The 12,279-nt window shown below is 39.5% G+C and overlaps 2 protein-coding genes across 2 annotated transcripts in view; both read right to left on the bottom strand.

Annotated features, from left to right (window-relative positions):
• The window catches only part of LTV1 (LTV1 ribosome biogenesis factor), a 16,561-nt gene extending 9,943 nt beyond the window's left edge, over positions 1-6,618 (bottom strand). Inside the window, exon 1 of the mRNA XM_009998552.1 lies at positions 6,613-6,618. Coding sequence (XP_009996854.1) covers positions 6,613-6,618 — 6 coding nt within the window. The remainder of the gene's footprint in view (positions 1-6,612) is intronic.
• A 907-nt stretch (positions 6,619-7,525) lies between these two features.
• PHACTR2 (phosphatase and actin regulator 2) overlaps positions 7,526-12,279 on the bottom strand; it is a 129,441-nt gene continuing 124,687 nt past the window's right edge. Inside the window, exons 13-14 of the mRNA XM_009998550.1 lie at positions 11,142-11,218; positions 7,526-7,553 (exon numbers count right to left, since the gene is read on the bottom strand). Of these exons, the coding sequence (XP_009996852.1) occupies positions 7,538-7,553; positions 11,142-11,218 (93 nt within the window). The 3' untranslated portion in view covers positions 7,526-7,537. The remainder of the gene's footprint in view (positions 7,554-11,141; positions 11,219-12,279) is intronic.

Genomic DNA, 12,279 nt, shown 5'->3' with positions numbered 1-12,279 from the left:
GGCGGGATGGAGCGCGGCCCCGCGGCGCGGTGGAGGTGGTGGGGCGAGAAAAGCGTGTCTGAGTTTGCAGCCACCGGCGAGCTCGCCCCCCGCCCCGCAAGTCGGCGGCCTGGCCGCGCTACGTGCTCGCGTGCTGTAATGAAATGCAGTGAACTAGTATAAAACGGCCGTGCGGGACAGAAGGCGCAGCAGTCCTGGCCTTGTGGCCTGGCAGGAAGGGTCTCTCGAGGCGGCGTGTGCCTCAGGGGTCCCTGGGCACAGCTTCGCAGTCTGGCTCCACACAGGCTCATCTCCCGGCTGAATCTGAAGGCTCAGGTGTAAGTATTATCAGTGTTTCCCCAGACACGAGCTCTTGTTTCTTGTGAGAGTGCCCTCCAGGTGTGTGTCATACCCATGGCGCGTTGCACGCCTGTGCACAATCACACAGGTGTATCTGCTTGTCAAGGAAGAAAGAAGTTCGGTATTTTATGGATATGATGTAAAGCCATTTTGTTACACTTCAAAAGGGAAGAGTAAAACACAGAAGGGAGCAGTTTCTTCCATATAGACAATTAGAACAACAGCTGTGGAAAGGTAGGAAAATTTAAAAAGAGTTATACACTTGAGTGTACATGCACACAGCTAAATATATATACATATTTATACCTTAAAATACTAGCTTTAAAAGTTTTAGGGTGGATTTCCTTATTTTTCAGTAGGTGTCACTAAAGCTCCGAAAGTGTCGGAGTAACTTCTCTGGTTATTGTTCTGTGAAGTCTTGCAGCTTTACCATCAAGTTCCGTCACATCGCTCTCATGGAAGTGCACAAACTGATCTGAGCTGCCCAGCAGTTGGAATTACTCCTGTAGTCAGAAGGTGCAAATTAGCCCTGCATATATCTGTGCAAAGGCTAGACCTTCCTTTCTTCTTGCTGTCTGAAGGTATCTCATCGCTGTCAGCCATCTGAAGGTTGCAGTGCACACCCCGTGGAGCCTCGACTACATGCTCTGAATGAATTTTTCAGGACTGCACCTAACAGGAGCAATTCCCATCCTATTATATGTCTCTGCTGCAAACCTAGCGACAGGTGGGATAGCTGAGCTCGCTTTTCATGAGGTAACTTTAATACTAAGAGCAGAATAACTCAACTGTTAAAAATGCAGTGCTTTGCATTTATCTGTGGGGTAACAAAGTAGATTAGATTACTCCTTATTGCTTCCAGGTTCCTGAGGGAGCTCTGGCATCCCTACGAGTGCAAAGTACTTGTATGTAGACTTGATAACAGGCTTACACAGGATGACCCCATGTGCCTGGTGATCTGCTATCTAGTAGTAGTGGCTGTACCGTTCTCCCACATAACCCAATCTGGTCTTGAGTATCATGTCAGTCTGGAAGTGGGAAAAAGTAGCTTTTGCTCTCAGCTGTATTGCTAATCGTCTGTGGTAACACGTTATCAAGCCCTCCTTCCTGGTGTCTTCTCTCAGTGTCCTTGCATATTTGACTGGAAGAGGCACATGCACAAGGATTCCTACTACCTCAGAGCATTGCAGCTCTGCCACAGAAACACACGTTCTCCAGGGCCCGCTGTTTAAGGTACAGTGGGGTCTACAAAGCATGGCATTCTGTTTGAGCAGTTGCTGGGAAGGGATGCAAACCTATTAGCTCTTGAGTGTACAGCTATGTGGTCTGCAGCATTCTTGCACCTCTCCTAGGTTTGCAGTGTGGTTGTATATGGAATTTCTTTTCTTCTAGGGAAAAAAAGTAAAACTCTTAAGAGATGTGTAAACCCTTGCAGACAGTTAGCATGTGCCATCTCCACACCCTTCCCATCCCTACTCACACAGTTAGATGCCCAAACAAGCCATTTGTTTTAAATCACACCAGTGAAAATAGTTGTCCAAAACACAGTATTTAATTCCAAAATTTATACAAGTTTACAAACCAATATACCACCACACAAAGTAGTGAAAGGAAGATATGTTCTGCAACATGTACTATAGTAATGTTCAAATATGGTAAAATTTGACAAAGTATTGCAAGACTTTTTAATATAAAGAATTAATGATTGAACAAGGAGATACAGAGAATACCATTACTTTCTTTGTCCCTATCCAATGCAATATTTAGCTTCTAGAAAATAATGAAATACTGGTGAAATGCTGTATCTAGTTAGTATGAATTCTATTGCCATTAAAATTCGGAAATGAGATGGGAAAACTGACAGTGAAACAAGACCTTATGAATCATTAAAGTTAATAAATAGAAACTTGTCAAAACATTACAGTGTAATATGTTATTTCTACTCTACCTCTCCCTTTATATAGTTACACTTTCATAATTTTTTGTTTGTTTGGTTGATTTGTTTCCCAGATACCTGTTAAGTAGAAGCTTTAAGCTGTTCTGAGGAATTTATCTTTTTATTTAAAAAAAAAAATTGATACCCAAAAGATTTCAATATCAACCTAATAAGAGCTTTCAGAATTGCTTTTTTATTTCTTCACCAAAAGCTAGGTCCCAGCACTGACTATTGCACTGGGCTTTGTACAATAAGAATAAAGATAGCAACAATAACGGAGCTAAATGTTGGCACTCCTAAAGGCAGGAGGGAAGTCCATTCTGTTTTTCACCCTGAGTATGTCTTTGTTTTAATTTACAGCAGTGACACAGGTCCTGTACCTTGAGATACAGATAAGGACAGATGACATGAAAGCACTAAAAGATGCAGTTCTCCCAAACCTGTTAATTTAATGCAAATGTAGACTTTTTGTGCAGCTTAGTTTACAATGCAATCATTAACAGATACTAAGACAGGGGCTCATGTTCTAGTCTCTCGGTAGCCCGGCAGCAGAGCTCAGCCAGACCTGTCCTGCTGCTCTCCCTGCCCTGCCTTGGATCCTCTGCCACCTGCAGCCAGTGGGGGGGTTCAGCTGATTCCCAGGCTGCCAGGCTAGATACATGTTTTGAGTCTGTGCTGGTGGGATCCTCTATTTTATGATGATTCAAAATTGTGGCTCAGACCATGTTTACACTCAGGTTAAGTGACAGCTATTTGGAAACAAACTCTCTGACATAGCTGTAGTGTTACTACAGATCTGGGTTTGAAGCATCTCTGCTGAAAACAAAGCACTGAGTTCATGTGGAAGGAGGGGTCTGATTTTGGTAGTATCCGGGACATGTTCATCCCTTAGTTTCATAGCTTTCTTTTGGTTTTCAAGAAAAAAAAAAAAAAAAGTAAAACAAAAGTGGCCATCTGATACATTTTTTTACATGCCAACACTGAGGTTGTGGGGCTTCTCTAAGAGCTGCTTTCTGTGACCAAAGCAGGTGGGGCTGCCCTGCCCCACACCACATCAGAGGTCAGTGAAGTCCACCACAGCAAAGGACAGGTACAACTGTGGGTAAATGCTAAACCCAACAACTAAATACAACCTTGTAGACCTACAAATAGCTGTGAATGCTTTCAGTGATTTTCAAGAGACACTGCTCCGGGTCCTACCTTGTTTCAAATCACTGCTTAGAATGGTATTTAGCTTAAATAAATGTTAGCATTTCACTTGAATTTTTTTTAAATATTTTTTTTTTGTACCTGTTCAGTCAACATGTGTCTCAATTCAAGGAAATTCAGACAGGCTATTTTTTTATTTGAAACAACTGACTTCAGTTGTAAGTTTTAATATATATTACCTGAAAGAAAAGAGAGATGAGAGACATTTGAGAACCATTCCCATTTGTTATGTGAAGAAATTAGGATTTGATTAAGCATTCATTCTTCTGCACCCACAGCATCATGCTGTGATGTGTGATCCTACCGATAAATGTGATATATGAGGTCATTTCAGAAACCACCACTTCAAGCTACTAATTTTCTCTCTGTGGAGATGCAGACAACTGAGTTCAATCTGACTCCATGGAACATAGCTATGTGTGTAATGTTTGTCATATGTTGTGGATGACATTTAAATGATTCGTCCAACTTGATAAAAAATCAACACATTGATCCCTTTTAGCCAGCTGGACTGTACTATGTGTTGCATGGAACATGTGGGGGTTTTTTTGCCATTTTTACAAATTTTTATTTTTTTCCTCAAGGATTACTCACTCAGAACTTAGCCTGATTTTCCCCTTCTAACAGGCATGCAGGAACATGACATATTGTTTCCAACAACTTGAAGATGCGTCAAATCATCAATACAGAGGACTAGGAGATACAGCAGAAACCGACTTCAGGCAGCTCAATAAGGTAAAGCAAACTTGCTTCACTGCACATGATGACACACCAAAATCTTGTTAATGTTTTATTCCATGGATAACGCTTTACAGCTATTGTTTTTCTGCCAGTTGATATTTAGAATATAAAAATTATATACACAATGCTAAGTCTGTGTGTGGGTATAATATATAATGGATAGTTTATAGCTCTTATCCTGCAAGTATACTACATTTTTACAGAAGTTCCATTAAAGGCAACTCTTTTTGTCCAGTTACATACATTTGATTAAGTAGGTTGCTGAATTGTGGGCCAAGAATGCGTTGCCCCAGGGAAGGCTGAGATTGGCTATTATGAAAAATTTCTTTACTGAAAGAGTGGTCAGCCACTGGAACAGGCTGCCATGGGAAGTGGTGGAGTCACCATCCCTGGAGGTGTTCAAAAAACGAGTGGACGTAGCACTTCAGGACACGGTTTAGTCGGCATGGTGGTGTTGGGTTGACAGTTGTACTTGGATGATCCTAGAGGTCTTTTCCAACATTAATGATTCTATGATTCTAATAAGAAATTACATAAGAAATCAGATATTAGCTCAACATCTCTATCCAGGCTAGTGCTCTGCCTGCTAGAAGGAGGACAGGGAAAGCCTAAGTGATATTTCACCTACGTATCCTCAGGTTTTATGGCAAAACACAGCTTGAGGAAGTTTGAGCCAGAAGTTGTATCCTCATCTTTGTGTTTTAATTCTTAAAACGAGAAGGTGGCACATGTCTTTCTAACCATTTTTCAGGCCTAGTATAGAAGAATGTCTTTTTGCAAAGTCAACTAATTTCCTTCGTTCTAAGAGTTTAACAAATTTTAGTTTGCTTGTGTAACCAGTATGTACCCTGGATGGTAGTGGAACTACTGTCTTACATAAAGTTTACATAGTCTGATTTTACCTTTGTCCAAGTTATTCTGACTATGCAACAGTAATCTTTCTGCCTGTAGTATCTTGGCTGCTTTCAAACATTTGAAAGTGATTAAGGCAACACTGACGTATACTTAATTGGTCTACTTGTTTCCTTTGAACTGATATACTGTGTTTTACACTTCAAAGTCAACATAGCAGGCCTTTATAAGACTTTGGACACACATTTCTAAATTTGGCACTAACAAAAAGTTTAAGCAGAAGTGCTAGTGTAAGCTTTTAAGTTTATGCTTCCAATTCCAAAAATAAAAATTAAGATTCTATCAGAATTGCTGACAAACATTAACTCTAATGGCCTGATCATTCCTGTATGATTTAGTGCCAGAGAATACATTTTCACTGCTTCCTTGATGTCAAAGTGCTGTTTCTATATTTATAAAATATTGGGACTCACGGAAGCTAAACTGTTTTCTGCAAATGGAATCCTAATGTTTCTTATTGATTCCATTAAAAAAGGAAGGTGCTGCTTCCTTTTCTTTGTTACAAGCATGCAGATGGTTATTTTATTTGGTTGTTGATATTTTGGGGTCTGTATGTCATTGCATTTTATAAAATGTAAGTGATCCTAACGGTCAAATAAATCTATATTTTTTTTAAGAATGGTTTGTCAACCTATTTAATAATAATAGATGGCCAGCTGTTGGAAAACACTCCTGTTATTAGAAGTGCTCTTTACTAAAATAGTCCACTCCATTTATGCAAACCTGGTGTTCTTCTAAATATCAGTAAAGAGGGAGATCTAATTTTAACAACCAAACTGCCTTCCTGCCTTTAGTCTGACATCTGAACCAATTACCTTCAATTTATTAAACTAAAAACACTCCACAAGAATCTATTGCAGGTTTTGAGGTAAAAATCACATCTACACAGACATTTTATTGCCTGAAAAAGAAATACTTACACTTCAAAATTAAAAAATAAACAGGGCTCATAAAAGACAAAAATATATTGTAATATGTACACACATTAGAGAGGATAAATAGCAAATATATTTTAATACTGAATTAAATGTATGCCTATGTGAATTCCAGACCCCCCAAAAATGTTGTGTACATTAATTCAAAGGATAAATAAGTGCTAATATAAGACAGAGAATTTCTTAGTGTAAACAACGCCCCAGGCTTTTTAATAGACCTTTGGGCCAACTTAGAAAACCATGTATTGCCTTTCACACTCCATACCACTTAATTTTAATAGCACTGTATTCACATATACTATTTCAAGATAGTATAAAAATTTATCAGTCTGAGAAGCATTCTTTACACCCAACTAAAACAGGGTTTTTCTGTTCAGTTTTACAAGATCACTGGCAGAAGGCATCCTGATTCATCTGGGAGTTCTTCCTTCAAAGCAGTGCAAGAGTCCTTAAACTTAAAACCTCACATTCATAATCACTGCTGAAGCTGACTAGTAGAGACTTTTGTGCCCAGTTTCAATTCTGATTTTGGATCCTCACCAGCATGATGTCGAAGTTGTTACCACTGCCTGCAATAGGTAAGAAAGATCCCTCTGCTTTGAATGGCAAGTGACAGGCAGCAAGGAGTGTTTCTAAACATGAAGCATTTAATTGCATTCATAGTGTCATGTGTTATTTGTCCTTTGAATCATGTTTATGTATTTCTGAAGATCCAGAGCATGTCAACATTAAAAACAAAAAAATGTGTTACTTGTTCTGTGTGAATGTTCCATGTACTTGAAGCATGCGCGTCGGGATTTTAAAAAAGACAGCAGAGTTATACTAGGACTAATTTCTGGCAACTGTATTTACTGGCACCAGAGAAAATTACAGTTCTTCACTAAAGTACTGATGACATGAGGACTTATGGCTTGCTGTCTTTCTAAGACAGGCTGTGGCCACTAAAAAAATACATGCACAGTTGCTCACACTCTCAGTATTTTAAAAAAATAATTCCTCCTACTGGCCACGTGCATCATTAATCAGTCCCATCCGTTCCATCTTTCAACATGGACTGACAAGCGAAGTCTCTACCTCCACAATCTTTGTCATTTTCACACTCCCCGCTCTCAGTTACCCTCAGTCACAACCCTGTGCAGTCTGGTGAGTTCCTGGTAACAGGCTCTCAAGCGATTGTCTTCAGCTCTTCCTGACCTGTGGAGCTCCACAGAAGTCCACAAACTTGTCTGTGTGGGCTAAACACAGAACCATGGTCTGTCTTAACGCTGAGAAACACGTAATGTAGGTTCTCCTCCTAGACAAATTATTTGTCCTTTGATAAAGAAGAGGGCCACATCCTTCACTGACTTCAGGGTAAGCTGTAGCACACAATCACACTCAGTCAAGTTCCAGTGCAATCTCAGGTCTTCAGGACGCAGTTATTTCCCCAAAGAAAACTGTTACATGAAATACAGGATGTGGTCAGTTATGGACGATGAAACCTGAAATGAGAAATCGTTTAAAAACTTAGAATTATGTTATTTCAGCTGACAATGACACTGATCCTCATCTTGCTCTCCCAGTTTTTTACTTTTTTTGCCTGAACAGAATTATTCCTTATTTTGCTGTCTGTCTCTACCAGAGAACCAAACAGGCTCAGGCACTGCTGTACACCTGTCTGTCCATTCCATTAACCTGTCACTGTGGTCCCTGGCACAGTTTTGATCGGCCCACCTGGCCATGGCTGGGATTAGCACAGACCAACAGGCAGGATGGGCATGTGGGGACATAATTTTTTGGGGAGTGGGGGAGAAGAGGTTAACTACAGGAATTCAAGCTGTCCCAAGCCTGCTGGCCTCAGGGCTGGAGAACAGTCCCCAGCCTGTTTTGTTACCAATACAGACTTAGCCACCATTGCATCCACTATTCGGAAACACTATTAGCAAACCAGAAAAGCTTTATTACACCATAAAACTTAATTTTCTGTTTTTTAATCCTTCTGTGAAATGATGCCAACAAAAATTACGGATTTTTTAAGACAAGCAACAAATTCTATAGCACTGCAGATGCTTTCTTCCTATTAATAGCAGCCAACTGTGGCACGTGAAGGCCCAAATACACCTCACTGTTTTTTTAGACATTTAGGTAGGGCATGTACCTCACTCCAGATTGCCTCTATGATGGACAGAGAAGTGGGTTGCTCCAAAGGGTGTCACCAGTCTTTTCTAGAATAAGTGAGGAGTCAGCAGCAATTGAAATTCTAACTCAGCTTAAATAGGATGAATACAAGTAAAAGGGAAGAAGGGCACCAATATTACAGTATCAGGTACTCAGTGCATCTCTCACCAGACTCCTAAATCTCTCTTTTAGTGGCTTAAAAATGTATCTGTCCATGAAGTAGTAAAAGACGCAGCAACTTTAAGAAAGCATACGTAGCAATGCATCTAACACAGTAGATTGACATAGTTTGACATATTTTCTCTTAACAGTTCCAAAGAAGAGAAAAGAAAATGAGCAACGTATAAGCCCTGTAATGTGGTACAGTACAATACAGGGTTGCATTTCTCAGCTAAAGGAGGTGTACACAAAAGATGACATTCACAAGTATGTAACTCAGCTGCTAAGTGAGGGAACACTGCTTTGCAAAAAGGACACAGGTTTTTTGTCTTTGTGTAGAACAACAACATATTGGACTATGTCTACCATTTCCATTAGAAGCACTTTATAAAAATCTACTAATACAATCTTCCAAAACTTTCATTTATTTATCTATTTTTAGAAATTCAGTTTCTTGGATTCTGTTAAGAAGTAACAGAAGGAATCCATCTAAATTACCAGGAGTAGAAAAACAGCCCAACTGACAGTCATTACAGTAAATTATGAACAATGACAATCAGTGTTTTTTTCTTTCCCAAGTTTAATATCAAATTTGAATAAGACAAAGATAAGAGCTTCCTATATTGAATATGTAATAATATAAGAAACTATATTTCAAGGCATTTTTCTTTAACAAGCAGCCTCCTTGTTGCCCCAATCTATCACAGAACTTCACGAATAAACCTCCATTAACCAGCTGCCAATGCAAGTGCCTTTTGGTTCATACTATCCCAGTGATCATCCTTGAAAAAAATTGAAAGATGAGTAATTACTTCTCTGGCCAGAGACTTTTGTCTATGGTTTTCTCCAAACTTTTGTTGCACCAATCCAAACCTAGTGGTGAAGTACATAATTTTAAATGAGAGGTCCCAGAGGACACAGAGTCTCTTTTTATTTTCAAAATTGCAATTGACTTAAAACATCTGCATCTAATTCTGCTCTTAATTATTTTTTTCTAGTGTTATTCTGCTGATTTCTGTGCCATGGCTCATCAACATGACTAGTGAAAAAAAGAGGGTGGAGAGGGAGCAGAGAAAGCCTGATTTCCCCCAGGTTGTGATTCTTCAGGACCATATAGCACCATTGCCCATATGAATCACAATTTGGTTGTGCCTATTTTTTAACTTCATTTTCCAAGCCACTCCTACCAAAAAATCCCCAACAAATAACTTTTAAACTGGTATGTCACTCCACTGGATCCCTGAGATTTTTGGTTCATTGTTCAAGAATCCAACTGTAATCAGTCTCAACTGTTTTCAATTAATGCAAAAAAGTATCTAATTCTTTTTGCATGACTCATGCCTATCTGAACTTATATTCCAATGCAACCCAAAACACATATCAATGTAAGCAGGGGATTACACTCCATCTCTCTCAGCACACAGCCAGATTTCTATTCTTACTCATTTTCCCTCTCTCCCTTAGGATGCTCATTTTTTTAAAGTAGTATTTTTCTATATTCTGAAGAAGATAAACTACCTACTACCTGATGAGAAAATGACATCAGAAGCCAAATGAACACGTACAAGTCCATGCTTGAAAAGGACGTTTTCTAATGCGCAGAACGCAACACTAGATTAAAACCTTGTCTCCTGGTTCATCTCCTGGCTTAGGATTGCTGTTCTGAAAACTAATTTATTAACGATGTATCTACACTGAAGTGATATTACAGTATTATAAAAAATCCATGTTTTGGTGAGAATAAAAATCACTGAAGTTGTGAAAACAAGCATTGAACTAGGAGATGCCAGAAATTCCCAAACAGCCATTGTCCATTGTGAACTTTTCTTGTGACATTCTCTTTAATTTGAGGATTTAATAATAACTTGCTCAGATCCTGAGCTCGATGGAAACAGCAGCAAGAAAAAGGAAGGGACCAATTCTTGGGCAAATGTTTTAAAATGACTTACCTCTGTGGAAGTGAAGGCAATAATATATGCAATGTTGGCTGATCCTAACAGCAAGTTTTCTCTTGCTGGTGGCAATTTTCAGCCTTCATGACTTAAAAAAAAATACGAACAGATGCCGTGGGGATGACAGATCCTCTTGCCCTAGGATAACTCAGCCAAAACTGAAGTCCTGATAAAAACTGAGGACACATCAGAACTCTTTAAATAATGCTTCAGACAATGTCTTGGTGTTATCCAAGGCAGAGAAGGAAACAAATCCAGAATAACACATTAGAAGTAGCAAACAGGAATATTAGAATGTCTTGTTCCCCAGAACCTGCTGCCAGGAGCCTAAGTGACCCTTAAGAAGCTCCCCAAAACACTGGTGAGCTTTTGTGAAGTTCAACACATCATCTAGTTCTCACTTACCAAATGGATCTACAAAATGTATACTTTAATGGGCAAAGGGAGTACTGCCAGAGAAGGAAATCAATTTGTGTTTTTTTTGTGCTTGAGGACTGTTAACTATAGGAAATGCTGAGTCATTTCAAAGGATTATTTTTCAGATTTCCAAAAAAATCCTTTTTCCATGGAGCAACTTGATCTGCTGCAGTCTCCTTCACATCCATATCAACTACCAAACTTCAGGGATGGAACCAGCAACACTGTGAATCCCAGCAGCATCAGTGGTGGGATTCAGGCAGAATTCAAGGGGACTCATGATAGGAATCTATGCAAGGAGTTGTGACACAACTGCAGAGGACTTCCAGAGGGTTGAGGATACACTCATCTCTCTAATTTACGCAAGACAAGGGATTCACCCACCTGGTAAACTGCCGACTTTCCTCATGTACTTCCATTTCTGTGCTTTTAAATTCATTCAGCTCTTTCCGTATTGCTGCCTAATAAACAATAATGATACATGCAACCATAAGAAATATGAATCTTACAGAAAGTAGTGTCTGAGAGGAGCCTGGCCCTACTCTTGCAGGTTCCTTTATAGTTCCCATTTTCCAGTCTCCCTTGCTATAATCTACAGCTGTCACATATTTCTCACCATCAGCACCAATGACTTCATAAAGTCACAGCTATTTGGATCAGTGATACACTATAAAGAAACCCAAAGTATCAAAACCCATCAATAAACAAAGAAACACCAAATCTACTGTAATGGGTGAACCAACCCCCCCCATCAAAAATATGGCACTTGCTACAGACAAAAGAGGGCAAAGGGAAGGACTGGGTTACCTGGAGAGTCACCTGCTGAGCATGCAGCCCAGCAGGGGCTGTATCTCCAGGCACAGCCTGAGGAGCTGGTGAGTCAGGCCGCCCGCACAGGCACTACACACACAGCAGGGGCCTTGTATCTCCCCACCAGGGACAGGGCTTCAGGAATGCAAGAGGAATAGCATTTTTATTGGGAATTAGTCACTTGGTTTTATTAGCCTTATGTAAAATTGCATGGAGTATTTTTACACGTCAGGCTGGTGTCTTCAGTTGGCAGATACTAAAGAGCAGAAGAAATTCAGTGCACTTTGTAAATGCTGTGTTGCTTGTTATAAGGGCAATAAACAATTTACTTCATCAAGTAGCAAGCATAATTTCTGAAACATTCTAATATATACTACTAAGGCTTTTTTTTCTATGCCACACACTTTCCTACCTTCATTGTGAAATGAAGGTATTAATTTCATTTATTCTTACTCTTTTCTTTCACCATTTTACATAAAAGCAGTATCATTTCATTAATCCCTAAAGAAGTCTCATCTGGTGTGCATGCCTTTCAATGCAGAGCTGACAAGCAGCATGATAAAATTATAGCATTACCAGACTGTGGTCTCATAAATAAGAAACTTTGTTTTAAGCAGGGGTTTGTTCTGTTTAGCCACAACATCAGGCTTACGCAAGGCTGCTGTAATAGTTAGGAAAGACAGAGCTATTTCTGAGCACAAAATCAGCAGGA

This window comes from Chaetura pelagica, unplaced genomic scaffold (genome assembly GCF_000747805.2).
Source record: "Chaetura pelagica isolate M959 unplaced genomic scaffold, ChaPel_1.0 scaffold455, whole genome shotgun sequence".
Taxonomy (NCBI): domain Eukaryota; kingdom Metazoa; phylum Chordata; class Aves; order Apodiformes; family Apodidae; genus Chaetura; species Chaetura pelagica.
The sequence above is the reverse complement of the archived record's forward strand: the minus strand, read 5'-3'. Positions and strand labels throughout refer to the sequence as shown.